This window comes from Pagrus pagrus, assembly GCF_965226575.1.
Source record: "Pagrus pagrus genome assembly, chromosome: 3".
Taxonomy (NCBI): domain Eukaryota; kingdom Metazoa; phylum Chordata; class Actinopteri; order Spariformes; family Sparidae; genus Pagrus; species Pagrus pagrus.
In genome coordinates this window covers 20,435,933-20,457,106 of record NC_140187.1, presented here as the reverse complement: position 1 = coordinate 20,457,106, position 21,174 = coordinate 20,435,933, and the positions used below count along the sequence as shown (strand labels likewise).

At 41.8% G+C, this 21,174-nt stretch overlaps 2 protein-coding genes across 2 annotated transcripts; both read left to right on the top strand.

Annotated features, from left to right (window-relative positions):
• The first annotated feature begins 310 nt into the window (after positions 1-310).
• On the top strand, positions 311-11,267 carry LOC311255165 (nuclear receptor subfamily 1 group D member 1-like). The gene is made up of 8 exons (XM_084349407.1): positions 311-973; positions 6,559-6,870; positions 6,976-7,064; positions 7,179-7,323; positions 8,752-9,329; positions 9,443-9,628; positions 9,721-9,931; positions 10,040-11,267. Exons 1-8 carry the CDS (start codon positions 955-957, stop codon positions 10,234-10,236), a joined length of 1,737 nt encoding a protein of 578 aa, XP_084205533.1. The 5' UTR covers positions 311-954; the 3' UTR covers positions 10,237-11,267.
• Positions 11,268-15,628: 4,361 nt separating this feature from the next.
• On the top strand, positions 15,629-19,760 carry faim2b (Fas apoptotic inhibitory molecule 2b). Its single transcript, XM_084348262.1, has 12 exons — positions 15,629-15,878; positions 17,013-17,061; positions 17,281-17,348; positions 17,437-17,501; positions 17,588-17,641; positions 17,736-17,786; positions 18,388-18,427; positions 18,530-18,567; positions 18,677-18,764; positions 18,860-18,955; positions 19,203-19,256; positions 19,363-19,760. Exons 1-12 carry the CDS (start codon positions 15,864-15,866, stop codon positions 19,510-19,512), a joined length of 768 nt encoding a protein of 255 aa, XP_084204388.1. The 5' UTR covers positions 15,629-15,863; the 3' UTR covers positions 19,513-19,760.
• The last annotated feature ends 1,414 nt before the right edge of the window (positions 19,761-21,174 follow it).

Genomic DNA, 21,174 nt, shown 5'->3' with positions numbered 1-21,174 from the left:
AACATGTGAGAGAAGCCTCGAAACGAGGGACGAGTGAGACCTCCTCTCCCTCCGCCTGTCCCTTCCTCGTTTCCTCGCTGTCTTATCGACGAGCCCAGGCAGCTCATTAGCATAAAATGTGTGTCAGTAGGGCAGCGTGGCTCACGTGCCGTGCGCACACGCTGGAGAGCTTTAAGCAGCATTCCAATGTCGAACGAGCCCAATGTGCCGTCTCCACGCGGGGCTCTCGGCCAATGAAAAAGTGAGAAAGAGAAAAAAAAAAAAAGTGGGGGCACGAAGAGAGGAGGTGGGTGAGATGTTTTCAGAGAGCGTGACACAGAGAGAGAGAGAGAGAGAGAGAGAGATCCCTGATACACATCAACAAACAGGCGGTTGATGGGACACACAAAAAGAGAGGAGGGAAAAAAAATGGTCACATTTCTCAGGCACCTGAAAACGTGCTGGTTATTTTAGGACGCGTGTTGCTTATTGATGAGTGGGGAGTGTTTAAACTACTTCCACTCCGCTCATGTTTTAATGGTGACACTACATGGCAAGCAGCTGAATGCTCTAGGACGTGTCATTTAGAGAAGCTCTTTACAAGTGATATCTTACCACAGCCTGGCATCACAAGGTGCGCAGACGGAAAGGCGAGCTGTCCCGTGCATCTTCTTCTCACCTTGAGGAAGTTATCTGGATCAAATAGAGATCTGCTCTAATTTCCTTTTTACAAGTATTTCCTTTTTAAACTTTTTCTTCGCCGGTCTTTTTCTTTAAAAAAAAAAATTGTGCCCTGTGCACAATCGTGTTGGTCTGAGCTTTTGGATACACTCTCTATGCCTTGGCAGTTCATGACTCTTTCACCTATATCAACGAAACTCCTCGGTGGCAAGCAAAGGCAGTCAGTCCAGCAGTAAACGTCCACGATTAAACAGCACAACGGAGCTCCTGAACAACATCGATCTACAAGGAAACATGGAGAATAGTCCTGGTGGTAAGTGAGCTTTATATTCTACTGGATGTCTTTTGATTTAAAACAGTCTTTGGATTTAAAAAAAAAAAAAGATATTTTAGCGAGTAATTTTAAAGAAGCAGGCAATGGTGAGCAGATGCCACTGTACACTATATATTATTCTTATACAGTAAATTTAAATTTTTAAGAATGATTTATCAGGACTTTATGAATAACCACACTGATGCGTTGGTGGTTTTGTACGCTGTTCCACTGCATTTTATTTTGAAAGACTGTGATAGTAGATAGAACATATTTATCAGCTGCAAGTTCGTATTTTCTGCCGAGATGATGTTTAAGGAGCTTTATTTGTTTATGAATCTCACTGCTACAATCAGACGGGAATTGCATATCCTATAATTAAGGGGGATGAATTTAACTGGCTTTTTAAAACTGTAATTCAGCTGTGTAACATCTGGCGCGTCGCCAGGTGCCTCTGAGCTGCAGACAGTTGAGAGTTATGAGTGAGATATCTGCTGTAGGACAGAGGGAAGTCCTCGGGAGTCTTTGGACTTCGGACTTCCGATTTTCTGCATGTAAACAAAACTCACGTGAAGCGCGACCCAGGGCGACCCTGAGCGGGCACGTTCCCCTGCCACGGTCGCATGTATCCTCGTGTCATGTGAAGACAAGTCAGATAATCACTCTCACTGTACAGTAGGTGCTTCAATGTAATATGTGACGCGTTTAAGGGAAGTTGCAGAAAGTGGATTGTGACTTTGTTGTGGCACTGTGTGAGTCATTTAACTTGGCTTGGTTTGTAATATCGTTTCTCCGGAACACATGTGAGCGGGGGCAGTTCGTGTCAAAGAGTAGTCACGCCCACTGAGTCAAAGCAAGTGCCAACATTTTCCATCCGTGTCGCGGCCACACATGACTTGAGGGAAGGGAAGAAGTGCTGGGAGTAAACATCCACGCCTGCCAGTACCTTGAATCATAGCGGGAGGAGCCGGTGAATGAACCGAGCGCACATCGTGTATGACACACGCTCATTTGAAAGTAGTTCCCGTTAACTTCGTGGGGCGGATCAATATGAGTAATGAAATGTTAATATATTTATTGGCGCTAAGGTAAAGGTAGACAGGGATTGAACCACATCACAGCAAGATAAAACAAATATATACCCTAATAAATTCTAAATAATAAATAATGCGCGATGACGCCACTGTTTGCTAATAGAAAAAAAAAAAAATATATATATATAGCCATGGTAACTGACACTATAACGCCCTTGAACAGCAGGTGACCATTCTAACTGTCGTGTCTTCTCCTCATCCTCCCCCCGCCCGGTGCACCCTGGGTAGAAACCGTCGTGATGATGTTGGGAATCATGCGCCTGATTCTTAATACGCAGCCACCCCGCCTCGAGCTCACAGCACGTGTATACAGCCTCAGATTCCACGTGCGGCGCTTGATCAACCCCCCACCTCCCCGGCGCCCCGCCCCTCTCCCCCGCACGCTCTGCCGCTCGCGCTCAGCTCGCACGGGGATTCCTCTGTATTTGTTGATAGCTTGGTCAGTGGGTCAGAGAGGTTTAGCGGCTCCTTCTCTCGCCCTGGTTGTTATAAGTGGTCTGAGATGCGTCTTGGTGAACACAGAGTTCCTTATTAAATGTGATTTATCGCTGTTTGGCGTCTGAAATGACATATTAACCCACATTTGGCTGCATTCAGGCCAGGTTTTGGGTGACATGGCTCACCAGTTTCTGTTGTCACTTGGCACACACACACACACACACACACACACACACACACCGCTATTTATTTCAGTCCATTTCAGTTCACTCTAAACGCGTAAATAAACTATTATCGTTTAAGATAAGCAATAATAGTATTTAGAAAACAAGCCAACCTTGTTAGTACGGTTTATCATCATAAACAAAGCCGGGTATCAGTGTCTTTTTGTTTGTGTTTCCTGTTGAAATTCACCATAAATGTTATATAACTATGTGGAGTATTGTGTCTCGAGATTTATGTTTTATCTTTGCTCTTGCGTATGTTTACTTTAAAGATAAGATGAAGGACTTTGCAGACGGCTAGCTTTAACGTCACACACCAGAGTGCTGGTGTAAGTCGTAATTGTTGTCTCCTTTCTCAAAATTGTGTATATGCTCAGTCTTACAGCAGCCGAATGAAAGGTTAATGTACTATAACGTCATCATCGTAAATCATCGGCGAGTGCCTTAATCAGTATAAGCCCCTATTTAGTGTTTTGCAGGGCATTTTGGGAAAAGTAGTCAACTGTAAGCTTTCCATTCAACTTCATTTGAAGATTGTACCGTGTAATATACTTTTAAGTATAATTTTGTGTCTGGAAGGGATAATAAGTGTTACTTCATGGTAACATGACTTTTTAGTCCATGAAAAATTGTTAAAGGATGACTGTCCAGTGACCTCCAGTGTTCAGAGGGATGACCTTGTGACCTAATAGCACGATTATGTGCTGACCATTGAAGATGAAAAAAAAATAGTAATCCCAAGAACGTTTTTATTAAAACCTCCGATATGTGTGAATGAATGCATCACAGGTGTCATTCACACTAACAGGAAGAATAAGCTCAATGCTGAGCTCTGACGCCAGTCCTGAAACCAGATGCCTTGTGGCTGTCACCTTGACAGATGATCACACAACTAGCTAGTTCGCATTAAAAGCCAAGCTTGATTCAGGTGACAGATAGTGTTTCTATCCGAGAACTGAGTGTAACTTCTTCCAGCCTGAGTTCGGGTGAACCCTCGAGACCTAAACTTGTTAAACTTTTGAACTACAGAGCTCCTTAAACACATGTTCAGCAATAATTCACACAGCATTAAAAGATCGCTGGAGGTTCATGTGATAGAAAGCAAGTTCTGCCCTCATAGAACTTTAAGTGCTTCATAGAGAGGCACATGACATGAGGCCAGCTGTTTCACGTGGAGTGAGGCTTACTGCCCATAGACAGTTGTAAATGTTCACATGTAGGAGGACAGGCGAGTCAGGAGGGGGAGTCCCCCCCCAGATATATGGTGTCTATACAGTGTTCCTGCCATGCACACATGCATGCCCACGGGGTGGGAACACATGAGAGGGGAAGTCATAGAGGACTGGCAAAAGGAGGGGCGTTTTTTGTTTATTCTATAGTCCTTATGGGCCGTGTGTGTATCCACAGGTCACATGTTTTAACCTGTGCGTGAATACAGCAGAGATGATATTCCCAGAGCTCACTCTGGCACGCAGTCAAACCAGATTCCAGGAAATGGTTACGAGGGGGACACAGAATATGCAATGTTTTCATACACGAGGGGCGGAGATTATGAATGTAGAAAGTGGGTGTGGAGTTCATGTGACTGTCGGGTGTGACCCTTTCCTCTGCAGGTGATACACATGTCCATAAAGCTTTATCTTTATCACACACACCGGATACAGCGCAGGCACATGTAACATTTGTGTGTGAGCTCAAGTCATAGTCTTACACTGGAGCTGCCAGCACACACACACACACACACACACAAGCTGTCAGGCCACCAGAGTACCTTACATTCAGTGTTGACACGTGTGAGAAGAGGAATTAAGGAGGCACTTAGAGCTAAACAGAAACGCAGCACGTGTTTTCTCAAGGAGAGAAAGCACAAGAGATGAGGGAGGCTTTTTCCTCAGATGATTCAGAGTCCTTGAGAGGAAATGCGCACAGAATGACACTGTGGACAATCCAAGGGCATTGTTTGTACTTTAGATATGTCCCTTCGGTAAAACTTGACTGCAGTGACGTGTTGGGCAGAATAAGGCAGAGTTTTTTATTACAAAGCTGTCGATTAAGTGATAGTCACCCCCGAAGAGCGATCACGATCATGCTGATATCAGCCAAGTGATGCTGTATCTGCACATGGGAAGCATTTCTGTTAGTAGGCTTTTATGTGAAGGTATTTTGACACCTGACACAGTGATCTACAATCAAATTAAAAGCAGGGCAACCTCTGAACTGAAGATGCGGTACGTCATAAGGGGACCACCGTAATGAGGAGACATATAACAGTTCTTAAAATTGCAAATGTCTCCAATAATAGAGGTTACATTTTTCTATTTTTATTACCATGATATTATAAATTAAAGCAATGATGTCAGCCTTGAGAGTTGGTTAATGAGTTTGATGAAATACCTGTGATACAAATGCAGAAATCATTGTTTAAACTGGCTAAAACCCTCAAGCAAATCATTTAAATGTGTCAAAACAGCGGCCAACGTGACTGTTACCCTCTGCACCGTTTCTAGTGGCTCTGTGGAATGCCTCCCCCTACATCTGTAGTCACAGCATTAAAGCCCTCTCTATTCCAAACGTGATCAGCCCCAGCGCTTGTTATTGTACTGCTGCTGTTGTCTACACGGGACTGCGCAAAGAGCCTTGTGAGCCGGGCGGGAACTGTGTCAAGAGTCCATGTGAGCTCCCGGTCAGGTGGCTGGGTCTGCAGGCCCGCAGCCAAAACGGGGAGGGAGAGAGGGGAGGAGGTAGGAGAGGAGGAGGAGAGAGAAGAAGGGACGGGGCGGGAGGAAGGGGGAGGAGGAAAGACTCAGTGCTGAAAGCAGGCAGGCAGGCAGGCAGGGAGCTGGCTGGCTCGGGCTGCACGTGAGGGGCAGTCTTTCATCTTGCAGGGAAGAACACTGTCTAAAACAAGGGGGGTGGGTGTTGTGTTAAGGGGTAATAGGGCATTTCCGATTTGATTTGACATCCCTAAACAAAGGCGTGTTTATAGCTTGTCTATGGCACTCATTGTGAACATATAGTGGCTGACTGTCAAATTGTGATAAGCCTTTTATGGTGTTTCCTGTTTTGCATACGCTGATCTGTAGTACTAAGATACACTGTGGCCTATTGTAGCACAGAAATGTAATTTAATGTCGAACAGTTTCTCCATTTTCATTTTAATATAGCCATATACGAGGATGTGAAAATGAAATGAAATGAAATGATTACATTTTCATTTTCATTTTCATTTTTACACAAAAATGATAATGCTATTGTGGAGTTACATTTAATGTTAATTTAATTATCTTTCAAGTTTTCATTATAACTTTATTAAAGTCCCCTTTAGGCTTCCATAAATCCACCTTTCAAACTGTTAAATGTCATGGTATTTGTGGGTAATAACATTTAAATAAAATAACCCGAAAGTGGGTGCTGGATCAACTGATAACGGTGTTTATCTTACCTCGTCATTATGTATCTAGCATTATTTATTCACACAACACCCTCCAACAGCTTTCCAACATGCTAAAGTTTCAGCGCGGCCATTGAATGACAAAGCCTTTTTTTATTTGGTGATCCAACAGATTAGAAACTAAAAGACTCTTTACACGTATCCAGGTCAGAGTTGTTGTTGCTCAAGCTGTGACATTTTTTCTAAATTATTCACCAGATCCAATTTCTGTTGTCCCAACTTGATCAAGGTTTTGTGTGTGGTTGTGGACGTCTGCCAACTAAGCTCACTGAATCAAAGCAGAGCGTTGCTCAATACTTGCACTCCCACACACATCTCGCATGTGAACGCCGACCTAGATGCAGATCACTGAGTTTTTGCCCCTCTCTGTTCCTCCAGGTGGTGTTATCTTGTATGCCGGCTCATGCGGCAGTGCCAGCCCGAGTCCTGGCAGCCCTTCAAGTGGATACCAGACCCAGTCGCCCTCCTCCCACTCGCAGCCCTCATCCCCAGAGGGTGTCTCCTTTCAGGAGATTGGGGCCCTGAAGCAGAGAGGGGAACGAGGGGGAGGAACTACTTCCCCGCGGATGGTCTTCCAGTTTCCCGAAGTAAACAATGCCCCCGTTGCCCAGATAACGACGGTATCATCGGCGACCTACAACCATCCCACAGTGGCCAAAAGACCCTGTGGTTTCACTGGAACCTTCACCAGTAAGTACCCACTCCCTTACCTCCTTCCTATTCTCCTCTATGTTCACCTGCTAGCACTTTGTTACTGTATTTCTCCCTCTGATGATGGATGTGTGCCTTTTTCAGAGACCGGAGGTATGGTGCTCCTGTGTAAGGTGTGTGGGGACATCGCCTCTGGGTTCCACTACGGTGTGCACGCCTGCGAAGGCTGCAAGGTGAGACAGAACAAAGACAGCATTATGTCATGTCTTTGTCCTCTTTAGCAGGTGAAAGCACACTGCCACAAAAGACACCCTTCTGACTCTTTATCCTTCTTGTGCCTCCTCCAGGGTTTCTTCAGACGCAGCATTCAGCAGAACATCCACTACAAGATGTGTGTGAAGAATGAGAAGTGTCTCATCATGCGCATGAACAGAAACCGGTGCCAGCACTGCCGCTTCAAGAAGTGTCTCTCCGTGGGCATGTCCAGAGATGGTGAGAAACAAGATACTAAGACATATGGCAACTAAAACTGAAATGATTGTTTCTTGTTTTCTTAGTTTAGAAGAGACGATCTCATTGATCCATGTATACAGGGTAACGTAGAGAATCATTATTCAGAGGAAAATTAAGAAAATAGTTCTTAAACTGACTTTTTGATGGGTTGTTGGTGCTATTTATTCATCTAGATTATATTATTTTCTCTCCATCTTCCTCTCTCTCCCTTCGCCTCCTTTTGTCTTTTGCCCCCTCCCCTGCCTTCCTCTCTCCCTGCCCTGCTGTCTGATTTATGGCGAGAGCAGCTCCTCGGTCCCAGTAGTCATCAGTCATCTAGAAACTGTGACAAATATAGTTTATTTTTGGAAACTGGGGCACAAAGTTGTTGATTACCCCAGATGTACAATCTTGCCTATTTATTTTTCCCAACGCTGACATTTACAGATAATCACGTCAGACATAGTTCTTCAGCCCTGTTCATCATGAAAACCGACTTGAAATTAAAATAATATGAATGCGTCTAATCTGCTCTACTGCTGTATTTCACCGCAGGACTCCGATCTCCCGGGATGCGGTTAAACTGGGTGATAATAAATCATGCTTTTTACTGGAGCAAACATTTTTAGCTGACCCAAAAAAGCCAAAATGCGGCAGTGGAAAAGTCACCTGCTCACCCATCGGATCACGACGGGCAAACGCGTTTTCACTTTCTGAGCACACACAATAATACAAAAGAAACATATAATGATATTCCCTCTATAGACCCATAGATTTATTTTCACGTCACGTCTTCCACTTGACAACATAATATCTCGCAAATTAACTTTTGATCATCCAATTTTTTTCCCACCTTCAACCTCTCTCTTCACCTCTCCCACCTGCCCTCGACCTTCGCACTTCTCATTCACCCTGTCACTTTGTTAATGACATCATGTTCAGGGCTGTTGACCCAGTGACCTACTTCCAGAGAAAAAAGGGAGAGCGAGTGCTCAACTACAAGAATGAGAGAGAGAGGGAGAGAGAGAGAGCAGGGGGAGGGTGGTGGGGTGGTGTAGCATACAGCGCGCTATAAATAGGGCTGTCAGTGGTGGTGCAGAATTGAACAGGGGGGGATGGGAGGAGAGGAAATGCTGGAGAGGAGGATGAGGCAGTTGGATGAGATGAAGGCTTAAGTGTCTGTATTGTGGTGAAACAGCTGTGATGTGCACAGTACAAAGGTTTCAGGATTAGTAATCCACATAGAGATTATGGATTTAGAACAAGAAGCTGTAGTTTCTCTATCTCGTTTGAATGTGAAGATAATTCTCACTGCCTGTGTTTCTGTTTCTGTATTATTTAAGTCCTGCCAGTAAGAAGCTGGCAGACAAATCGATGCTTGATGCCAGTAAATGCTAACAGAGGATGCTCTCTTCTGCTTGTCCTCAGCTGTGCGTTTTGGGCGTATTCCCAAACGGGAGAAGCAGAGACTTCTGGACGAGATGCAGAGCTACATGAACAGTCTCAACGAATCAGCTTCCATGGAGATGGAGGTGTCACCTCCCCCCGACGCCCCCTGCAGTCCACAGAACCCGGCGAACGAAGGAGTGGGCTCCATATCGCAGTCTTACCGCAGCAACTTGATTAACGGTGATGAGAAACCGCTCAAGATGGCTGCCAGGAATAGAAACAGCAACAGCCGCTCTTCGTCTTTCCAGAACAGTTCAGTACAGGAGCCCTCACACTCAGCTGCCCCGACTCAGCACACAGTACAGGGGGAGCAGGCCAACCTGACATCAAGCTACCACGTCACCACAAACTGCCCCGCCAACAATGAAAACACCGCTAATAACACAAATAACATCGACAACGCCAAGTACAACTTCTCCTCCAATCAGAACCGGTGCCCCTTCAGTGGCAGCGTATCATCTCAGTCCTATGCGGCCAATCAGAACAGCTACTCAGACAGGGATTCCCAGAACCAAAGCCCCTGCCCCTGGAAGCTAAATGGAGGAGCCAAAGTGCTGGTAAGACTTTTATTCTCCCTATCGAGGGTGTGATGTGAATATCTATCAATTGAATGTCAATAAAAAGTCCATTACACTTCCTTTAATGTCCTCTCTCTGTCTGTCTCCTTCAGGCGTGTCCTCTCAACTCATGTCCCGTGGCTCCGGCCAGTCGCTCCAGTCAGGAAGTGTGGGAGTCTTTCTCCCAGTGCTTCACCCCCGCTGTTAAAGAAGTGGTGGAGTTCGCAAAGAGCATTCCAGGCTTCCAGACTCTCAGCCAGCATGACCAGGTCATGCTGCTCAAATCCGGCACTTTCCAGGTACGTCCAGTTACATCTGTCGGAATTTTTCTTGACTTTCCGTTTTTGATTCTTTTCTGATGCTGACCTGGTGTGCTTCTGTCTGTCCGCAGGTTCTGATGGTGAGGTTCTGCTCACTGTTTGACCCCAAGGAGAGGACGGTGACCTTCCTCAACGGGCAGACATACTCGCTGGCGTCCCTGAGGGCTCTGGGCATGGGCTCCTTACTGGACGCCATGTTTGAATTCAGCGAGAAGCTCGGGTCTTTGGGTCTGGAGCCAGATGAGATGGCGCTTTTCATGGCTGTTGTGCTGGTTTCTGCTGGTAAGCCTCATACATCTCATAAGTCTCATTCATGCTCATACATAAAAGCGTGTACTGTTCGTTTGCATATCCTCGAGTCTAACCCTGATTTCTCCTCTCTTTGTCCAGATCGCTCTGGTATAGTGGAGGTTGGAGCGGTGGAGCAGCTGCAGGAGAATCTCATAAAGGCTCTGCGCTCTCTCATCACAAGTCGCCGCCCAGACGACAGCACCCTCTTCCCAAAGCTGCTGCTACGTCTGCCGGACCTGCGCACCCTGAACAACCACCACTCTGACAAGCTTTTAGCTTTCCGCATAGATCCTTGAGCTGGAAGAGCCGAAGCTGATCGAGGTATCTGCTTTGGGGATCCTCCCTGCGTCCCCGGGAAAGCCTGGCCTTCCACATACAGCACACTGGCCTATGCATGATGGACAGCTGTCGTGGGAGCTGTGCCAAGTCTGATGCTGTGTGGAAAGTGAAGGATGTGGGCACAGCAGGAGGTGGAGGCTCCTGAACTCAAACTGATTCCTCCTCCACTTGTTTCCAGGCCCACTTGAAAAAAAACAAACTATCAAAACATAGACTGTGTTCTTCCTTCGGTTCGAGTCAACATCAGGCCGTCGAGTCATCACCTCGCTCCCTCCTGGAGTGTGTCAGAGACAGTTTTCTGTCCTGAAGACCAAAAAGAAGAAAGACTAGACTTTGTCCTCCTATCCCAGCTCACAAAGCTAACAAGAGGGAAGCACAGAAACATGTACAAACATTCACCAACAATGGTTTCTTACCATACATTCATGCTCCACACAGAGTGTAAAGGGCACTTTCCAAGACCTTTTGAATCGAAACATAACATAGCAATAGAGATGTCGGTCTGTGTACGCCCTGTTGAAATGACATAAGCTATTTTCACAACATGTCACCATGTGGGAAGTCTTTATGAAAATCACCCATTTGTGATTGAGAAATGTATAACATTTTTAAGAAATGAGAGTCATTTGCATTGTATTTGTATGCGGTAATCAGGGAGAAATTATTGGTCATTTTAGACCACGTCTGATGGGTTCAATGTCGAGGTGTGTTCTTGTAAATTTTGTACATAAACCTTGTTAGTTTGCAGATTCTTGGACATGTAAATGAAGTTAGTATTGAGATGTTGTATGATGTCACCAATAATAGATTGCTCTCCAGACAGCAGCATTTGAACCACGCGCTCTGAGTATAAACTTTTTATTTGAAGATATATAATTGAGGATATATAAATGTGTCGTTGACTGACTGCATCACCATGTGAATATTTTGTAAATGTTTTATGGTAACACCATAGAGTACCATTATTAAAAAATAACGTTATATAGCATTTCTCCTTGTGCTCATCTTTTTTTTCCACTTTCTTCCTCAATGCGATGCTCCCATCAGGCACACCGTGGAGCCGTAGCCTAGCAACAGGGGCAATCAGCCAATTGCGCTCCAGCTCTGAGGAGCCATTTGGGGCCTCATTACAAACAAGAATCACCACTTGATTATTGAGTGTGTGATAACAAGTAAATGTAAATTCAAAGAGCGATACACTTCAATAAATACAAGGTGAAGTTCTCTGCCAACACCGACACAAGGACAAGAACGAGTTTATCAGCTGAGATGACGCTGTAGGTTCATTTGGGACGTGAGTGAAAGGATCCGGAGGTGAATCGTCAGGGTGCCAGACGGTGAAGCAGAAACCCTCACCTCTGTTATCTCTGCAGTTGACTGGAAGGTCTGGGAAAAAGTATAAATGTTTGGGAACATTTAACATAAACAGCACCTCTGGCCTTCAGACGTCTCCAAATCATCCGTACATGTGATTTATATGTAGGTTTCTTAAATAACTGCAAATGTCACAGACATATGCAGCACGATAGCAGGGATTCATGCTAAAATGAATGTTCCCTCTGAGGTTACTATGATGGACTTCTGTGACTCCTCATTTGACTGTTTGTTTCGATTCAGCAACCTGATAAAAGCCATAAATCTAGACTCCAAGTGCTCCTCTGGCAGTACACTCATCTCTAAGCAATAGCACACGTCTCTCCCTCAGTGCCGGGAAATAAATAGTGACGCATCAGCTAAAAGCCGCAGTACCTCCTGAACACAGCCAAACTTTTATTGTGAAAAAAGGAAAAAAAAGTATGAAACTTCTCAACAGCAAGTCTCACTGCTGCCTCTGCTGACAATGAGATACAACCAGTGTTCCAGTCTTTTCTATGAGTCATGCTGTGGTCTTCACACGCCACCTACTGGACAGGACGACGACAAGAACACATTTCGGTCATGACATCGTTTCATGATTTAGCACAGGGGACCAAATGTCCCACCTGTCAAAATCAATAATAACACTACATCACCCACGACAACACAGACAACTGTAATGATGGAGGTGTGTGTGTGTGTGTGTGTGTGTGTGTGTATCATTAAACAACAAAGACTCAGCATCACAAATTTCTTTTTTTTTAAAAGTAGGTTTACAGTGAGATAATTTTATCATTAACCAGTATAATTTCTAGCATGCTACCATCTTCTATATTATTTTAACATGTAACTCATCAGATAAACTTATCGGTTTTTTCTTTTTTCTAAGATAAAAACCCCAAACTTTTTATGAATCAGTTTGTATGCACCAAAATCAATAAAGGCTTTTCATAACAAACGACATAACAAATACACACAATGACCTGTATAAACAGATAGTCACGATGGTGTTGTTTTCATAATAATTATGTTTGAAGTTCAGTTATAAACAGTGTCGTTTTTCACATCTGTAAATATTTATTGAAGTGTTTAAAGTGGAAAAAAAATTCAATGTTTACATTAATTTTGTGTGGATGAGTGTCCGGTTGGGACAGAGAAGAAATGTGGCTCATGTGTTTTCACCATGAAAAGTCAAAGAGACACATCACCACATTTAGCTGGTCTTATCCATGTGGTCCAAAGATTACCTGATTACCTCTCCGGGCAAAGAAGCAAAGGACAAATGTAAGTAACAGTACCCTACTAGCTATGTGTGCAGCACAGGTCCCCAAATGTTCTTGTCTGCTGGTGCCATCTAGTGGCTACAAGAAGGAAGTGTATGTAAGTACCTTTTTATGGACTGTGGAAAGTTACTGAGGAATCTTCATACACTTTTGCAGTGGAATAAAGGTCAACTATTCACAGCATCATACCATTTAGTGTTGAATCTGTGTGTTCTTGTCTTTTTCATTGTGAAGTAGTGGTGGAGTTTGTATTTACATCACCTACTTCAGTAAAAGTGGAAATTCTCCTCTACAAGCAAAAATCCTTTGTCAAAACATTACTAAAATAAAACTTTGAAATTATTATAAATTAAGTATACTCATGCTTAAGTAACTTAAGCTGTAATGCAGTAAAATGTTCCCTGTCAGTGTTTTACCATTACCATTACCATTACATTACTCTACTGCTATCTTTTCTGCTGTAGATGATTAAAGATGAGCTCATTTTAACTTGTTTATATACTGTCAGACAGTTTATTCTCCAGCAGTGCATCATATTCTATAGGATCATCATGTTTTTTATAGTGTTGCTTTCCTTCAACGTATTTCTAATAAGTCAACTTTTCACAAGAAAAAAAAGCCATGTTTTTAGCTTGGTGACAACGCATTTTCCAGACAATGTAAAAGAAAAGGAAAAAAAATCATTAATCATTTATATTCCGTTTAAAAGAAGTAGGAGATTTCTCTCAACCCATAAAGGTACACTTAATCATGTTTATCACAATGATTCAAGGTCAAAATCAGTACATTTGGAGAGTCATGTTTTTCACTCAGTGGTCATCTAAAGTCTAACCAGTAACTAAAGCTGTCAGACAAATGTAGCTGAGTAAAAAGTATTATATCTGACTCTTGGATGTAAGTGGAGTCGCAGTATAATGTTGTGTAAAATGGAAATACTCCGGCGAGTACAACCATCTCATGTTTTAACCCAGTCTGATATTTCAAATTCTATAGAAAACTGAACGTATGTAATCTTTATGTAAATTCTACAGTTTCTCTACACTGACTGACTGAATGAATGAATGAAAACACTGGCTTCCTGGTTTCAAACATTTTGTTGCCAGCATAAAGATCATATCTCCTGGTAAGCAATAAAATATGGGAACTTTATCAGTTGTAAATCAGATATTGTATCAACATCGATGTAACAGCCTACGTAGCAGCACTTTATCACTCAGGCTTTACACATTCATTTCCAGTTTCAATGGAAGGGGAAACCATAAAATGTGATTAGCGTTTTTCTTTATGTACAGTCTTACTTTGAAGCAAATTCATTATAAAATATGACATCTCTTCAAGTGTAGTAAACAAAAGGGATGAAGGGCATCGAGGCAGGCACGAGCTCTGGCTGTAACCTTTGGTGTTTTATTATCATCTTTAAATCTTTTAATTGTTACATAGTTGATACAACTTGATGCTTAATAATTGTGCGAGGTTAAGAAATCTACTGACGATAAAACAGCAAAAGTCATTGTTGGTGATAGATTGTGTCACATTAATTTAGATATTCCATGAAATTTGCTAATTTATGTGTTAGTTTTATCTGAAATTTTAGCAAATATGTCATTTGAGCCAAAACAGAATACATATAGCCTGTTAAAGCTAAAACAGTCATTGAATCAATTTCTGCACTTTTAGTTTTTTAATATCTTCAAACACTGGATCTGGGGCACAACACTTCCCCTGGATGAAATTGCAAAATGTAGGCCAAAACATAATTTTGCTCATGCTCGTACAGCCAGATACATTTATGAAACCACCAGCTACAAGGCACCAGGACACAGGAAATTACATCTACGCTATTAAAAACAGTTTTATATGCTTTCTACGCCCATGTTGACGTTGTTTCTGGCAGTAGTTCAAAGGTGGGAGCTTTCTGGTGAATCTCATTATTACAGTTTTTAAAGCTTAGGTATGCGCGCTCAATAATGTTCTTAACGTCAATCCCATTAGTCTAGTGTGCCTGTTACTAAACCAGTCTCTTACACAAAAACATGATGTCATAAAGTTCAACAGGTCACTGTTGTGTTACTAAAAAAAGAAGACAATGAATTAATGGTATGGCATGTCTACTGTCTACTGTTTAATTGTTCCATTTATGCACATAGAAATGCAAAACGTCAGAGATTAGATGAAAGAGTGCACATTAAATAGTATAGTATAAACAAAAAAATTATAATCATACAACATAGGCATTCTTGATAATAATGAATATTGTTGTCAGTCAACATGTTATTGTATATAACCAATTTCACATGTGCAGTGCTTTGTTTGTTTTGTTTTAATAATATATTCTTATACAATTTGAATAGGCTGATTATCAAATATCCTCCATGTCTGCGCCCCTAATTTTCCTCCAAAAGTGGAACAAAATAGTTATGTAATGCATATGTAATTCAGATATATAAGTCCTTTGAGTCTTTCTGGTAAACTCTAGGATGATTAACTGTCCTGGAACACTGCTGAGGGGTCTGTGCCAGCAAAGAGAGACGTAAATGACACCCCTGTTCAGCAGCAGCAGTGGTACAGTCCGACTTGTCTCAGTGTTTTGGGAATACCTGGACTTTGCTGGAACGGCTTCATCAGGCCGGGGATAGGGGTGGCGCGGGATCAGGGTTAGAGAGAGATTAACCACACGGAGGCCTATAAAGCTTCAGTGTAATCCGCACACTGGAGACAAATTCAGAGCAAACGACTAGTCTGCAAGCAACATTCACTCACAGTGTTTTGGACCAGACGAACCTCAACAAACAAGAGGAAGAGGAGATCAGATTTTTCATATTTTGGATTTATTTTTGGATTTTTATATTTTGGAAGGACTGCTTACAAGCGTAAATATTACACCTGTGACTTCAGAGTAGTCCACCACATCATCAGCAACACATAGGTGCAAAAAGGGTGAAATCATGAAAAAGGGAAAGGTATGTCTTTTACTTTCCTGCCTTATAGTTACACTACAGATGTAGTAATGTATTATATTGAGATTGGTCCATGAAGAATTATGACATTTTAATGTGATTTAATGAACTTGTTTGTTTTAAAACTGTAATAGATACTTATATTCTCCAAAGAGGTTATGCATTAGAGTTAGGATTGCAGAGATATGACTGTCTCTGATCTCTGTTCATCACAACATCATGGAAGAAACATTCATCAACTAAATAATGACATCAAATTAAAAGGTTTGATGTTCTTGAATGTGTGTGAAAGAGCTCACTGATGAACATCATTTTTTGTGTGCTTCAACTATAGTTTTATCTGTACTGGCTATAAAAAGATGGAGGCTCATCACATCCATCCTAATCCTTTGACCTAATCAAACATGGAGGCTGTGTTTTAGACAGTTTTGTTATGGAATGCTGTCTGCGTCGTCGTCGCTGTAGTTTTGTAATTCTCTTTAGTTTTTATTCATATTTTGTTTTAATTTCTTTCTTTTTTTAAAGTTTCAGAAAGCTTCCAGCATGTGTTAACTTCTTTCAGTTTATATGAACACTGCACTTGTTGAAAACAGCTGACTCACAGTCACGCTGATGTCCCAGTTTCAGTGCCATTTTGAACGAACTGAAAGACTTAAAGCGCCACTTTGTGAGAAAGTTGATTTTTGAGTCTCTTTTCTAGACTCATCAAATGCTAACGCTTTGGGATTGTAGGTCAGGTCTGTCGTCATCTCAAAGCGTCAGTATTTAACAAGTTACTGATGACACCCAAAAATCTACTTTCTTACAAAGTGGATCTTTAAATTAAAGACATTTTGCATATATTTGTATTTCATTGCGTTGTTTCAGTTTGTTTCTGGGTTTTTTTGAAGTCCAGGTATTAGTTTAGGTTCAGTTAACCATAATAACCTTGGTCTGCGGCAGCTTTTACTGTAAAATCTAATGTGTCATTGACTCTGCACAGCTAAAGAACAGGTGAACATAATATTATTACAGTGCTGATTAATGTGTGTGAGAGTATTTTATCTAAAAGCTGTACAGTTAGTGTACACACAGCTTTGCTTTGAATGCAGCTGATTACACCCTGCAATGACCCAACTGACCATTATGCAATACCAGCAGGTGACCGATGACAATGAGCCCCCCACTTATCAGGAGGCGACTGCAGGTAAAAAAATATCTTGTGGTTTGACATACTCCCATATAGCAAACAGTATATGCTTGTTTGATTCAGAGTACCAGGTGAAAAAAAATAAGACTGACTATTTCCTATATTATGATTTTTTTTTATGATGCTTCTTTGCAATTTGTAATCCTAATTATTAATCTTAATAATACTGCACTTAGTTCAGGTGTAAATGTTGCCCTCCCGCTCCTCTTTCTCCAGGCTATGGCGAAATGGAGGCCCAGTTCGCCTGGGACGACAAGACCATCAGGCAGACCTTCATCAGGAAGGTACGCATGTGAAATGAGAAACAAGTGACACCCTTACAAAAACATACTGAGACCATTTAGCTCTGACACAGTGTGTGTCCTCCTGCAGGTCTACGCCATCCTCATGGTTCAGCTGCTCGTGACAGTCGGCATTGTCGCTCTCTTCTCATTTTGGTAACTACTCTCGTGCTCGTCTGAATCACTCTGTAACCTCTCGGATTAAAACATGAATTAAATCCATTTCATTTCTGTCTCCACAGTGCGCCTGTGAGGTTTTTTATTCAGACTCATCCAGGCTTGTACATGGCATCTTAGTGAGTGAAAACACATCATAACTCACATTACAGTGTCACCATTTTCTGTTATTCGTTAAGTTTTGTCTCATCATTGTCCTTTTTTTGCCGACAGCCTCATGTTTTTTGCCACCTACATTGCGCTGTCCTGCTGTGGAGACTTGAGGTAACCTTTCTTAACAATGAATCATTAAAGGAGACCTACAATGCTTTTTTTCCTGTTCCTTCAGAGTTTTGTGTTTGTTCTTGTGCATGTAAAATATCTTGAAAGTCAAAAAGGTCAAAGTCCGCACCAACAGAAGCTCCTGCTCCTGAAACGGCTTGTCAGTAGGACTGCCTTTAATTCCGTGACTTCATGACATCACAAAAGTCACAGAGTCACACGTTCACATAACTTATGCCTAACGGCTAGTTTGGCACGTAAGAATTGATTCAGCACAGCTGTTCAGTTGTTGTTAGCGGTGCTGGGTCAGACATGTGTGAGCTGACCAATCAGAGCAGACTGGGCATTCAGGAGGGAGGGCCTTAAAGAGACAGGAGCGTTTCAGACGGAGGAGGAATGCAGTGCTGCAACACTGGACAGTATGAGAAAACTAATCAGTTTTATGAGCATTACAGCATATAAACCTATTCTAGCAGCAAACCAAAATAAACTTAAGAACCTGAATTTTCGCATTATATGTCTCCTTTAAATCACATTCATGGTGCTGTGTAGATATAAATTTGTTGATGAAGCAGAACTTCTTCCTTCTTTTTAATGTCACCAGGAGGCAGTTTCCATGGAACATCATTTTGTTGGTCCTGTTTGTGAGTACTCCTCACCATGACAACAGCACAATACAGTAACATACAATACGCTCTTACACGTCGAGCCTAACTGTGGCAACATTTCTCTACTTTTTCCCTCAGACTTTGAGCATGGCCTTCATGATGGGATTTGTGTCGAGGTAAATATATATTGTAATGCAGGCATGTGTGCACGTGGGTGTCTGTCTGACACGTTGATTTCAAGTAATCTGAGCCTGAAGAGTAAAAGACTGCCTTCTCTTCCTCCAGCTTTTACAACACCAAATCAGTGGTTCTGTGTCTGGGAATCACCGCTCTGGTGTGTCTTTCTGTCACCATCTTCAGCTTCCAGAGCAAGGTGAGATGAGCCGCCTCATCTGCTTTCAAACAACCAAATTAAACATACAAATTTGGTTTAATTCATTAAATCAAATGTCTTCCCCCCTGTCGCAGATTGACGTCACATCCTGCCAGGGCGTCCTGTTTTCTCTGTGCATGGTCATGCTTCTCTGTGCCATCACGCTCTCCATCGTCGTCCCTTTCGGATATGTAAGTTGACCCCTTGCCATCTGCTCACACACCTTTCTAGGAGCAGCCCAGAATAGCTGAGATTAATGATGAGTTAAACAACAGTTGCAGGTTAAAGCCTCAGGTGCTGTCGGCTGTATATTTGGGTGTGTGAGAAGGGATTAGCCTCACAGATAATCAAGCAAAGCCCTGCGCTGTCTTTCTTCAATTAGCATGCTGCTATCCTTCTTAACTGTGTTTTGTAATGCTGTTTTCTCTCACACTACAGGTCCCCTGGTTACATGCTCTCTATGCTGTTGGAGCAGCCATCCTCTTTACTCTGGTGAGAATCAAACATTGAAAAAAAAAATCAATATTGTTCAGCTGAAGTTTATTTTTTACTCATGTGCTCTCCTTGGTTTCTCCTCATGTCTCTCTTTCCGACCCAGTTCTTGGCATTTGACACTCAGTTGCTGTTAGGGAACAAGCGCTACAGTATAAGTCCAGAGGAATATGTTTTTGCCACCCTGAGCCTCTACCTGGACATCATCTACCTGTTCAGCTTCCTGCTACAGATCATGGGAGGAGGCCGGGATTAAAGCACTACTTCTTCCCAACACTAGCGGCACTGTTTGTACTCCTAACAAACTCAGCTTGGAGTTATGACCCTCATGAACACGTGTAGTATAAATCGGCCAGGATGTTCTGTACAGATAGCGACATCGCCAATGAAAATATACTTATAGCCAAAAGAAACATGGCAGTATTGTTACATAACTTATTAACACGCAATGTATGTACATTTTGTTTAGAGTGTATGGAGAAATTAATATTCATCTTGAAGAAAACATGCTTTTAATCCTCTTTAGAATAAGGGGTAAAGGCACTTCAGCCTCTTGTGGCTGAACTGAGTATAACGACAAACGATCCTGACCAAAAATAACTTAGCCCTGCCAAAACTTTATTTTTCATCCATTTTCAGAGACGAAAAACAATTCACCTGCCATAAGAAGCTTTTTCATCTGTTTGCACAGATTAATTTTTTTCACCTGTAAAACTTTTATTCCACCTGTTTCACAGATGAAAAAAAATATTTAAAGAATATAGAAAGATTATCCCGGCAAAACCATTTTTCACCAGTTCGAGAGTCATAAACAAAAGAAGGAAACAATTTAGATCAGACTCACCCCTCCCCCAAAAAAGTCTCTCTTGCCGCTCAGGGCTTTCATAATACTGTGACCCCACCATCCAACAGTGTGTGTTGAAACAGTCATTTGGTTTATAAGTAAAAAAGGCAAAGTTCAGTTTTCTTGGCAGCGTGACTGTGTTTATCTCTTATTGAGCCAAAAACAGGAGTAAGCACTTTTAAGTTCAGCTTTAATAATTCACTGTTTCACAAGCTATGTAAAGTAGATGCAGTTTGTTTTATACTTGTTTTTAAAGCACATTGTCAAAGACAAGTAAAATGTTCTACTGTATGTGTGTGAGATGTTTTCATACAAAGAGCTCAGTTTGAGCATGGATGTATTTTTTGGAGGGGAAATACTGTCTGAGTGGAAACTGAACCAGAGGATTTCAGCTACCGTCAAGTCTTCACCGACGACAAAGGGAAAGAATACATAGCCTACTTTAACAACACACTTTAGTATTTATTTAGTATTTATCAGTTGCAATTAATATTGTAACTTTAATGTGGCCTTTGGGATGTGATAGATTATCATTATTATCATTATTATTATTATTATTAGAAATGTGTAAACTGTGTAGTGAACATAACACGTGGCATGTTAACATTTTTTTAAAGACAATGAGCTCTGTCCATTTGATTCTGACATTATTCAAATAAAACTGACACATTAAAGGTTTTGTCTTGCATGTGGAATTATTATTATTATCATTATTATTATTTGTGCATAGCTAAGAAGTGACTCAGTTGGCATCACAGCAATAATAATTAATCCATTTATAAAATAATGATAAGTTAAAGGTGCAACATGTAGTTTTGGGGAATACATTTTAATCAGAAGAGAAAGACCTTCATTGACTACTTTTTTATGCCTAAACAAACTAAATAAAAAAACTGACCTTAAAGGACAACACAATTTCATACTGTTTTACTTTGTTTTTTATTTGGCGGACCCTGCCACCTTTCTAGCTTCAAACAGTGTTCTGGACCTTTTTTCCTCTGAGAACAGCTTGTTTATTCAGATATGGAAAAAAATTATATTTCTGAGTTTGTATTATTATGTCATTGATATTAT

Excerpts from the sequence above, each read along its gene's own strand:
- LOC311255165 (XM_084349407.1), top strand. Across the intron at positions 7,324-8,751 it reads CGTGGGCATGTCCAGAGATG|CTGTGCGTTTTGGGCGTATT; the intron begins GTGAGAAACAAG and ends GCTTGTCCTCAG. Across the intron at positions 9,629-9,720 it reads TCAAATCCGGCACTTTCCAG|GTTCTGATGGTGAGGTTCTG; the intron begins GTACGTCCAGTT and ends GTCTGTCCGCAG.
- faim2b (XM_084348262.1), top strand. Across the intron at positions 17,062-17,280 it reads TTATCAGGAGGCGACTGCAG|GCTATGGCGAAATGGAGGCC; the intron begins GTAAAAAAATAT and ends CTCTTTCTCCAG. Across the intron at positions 18,956-19,202 it reads TCGTCGTCCCTTTCGGATAT|GTCCCCTGGTTACATGCTCT; the intron begins GTAAGTTGACCC and ends CTCACACTACAG.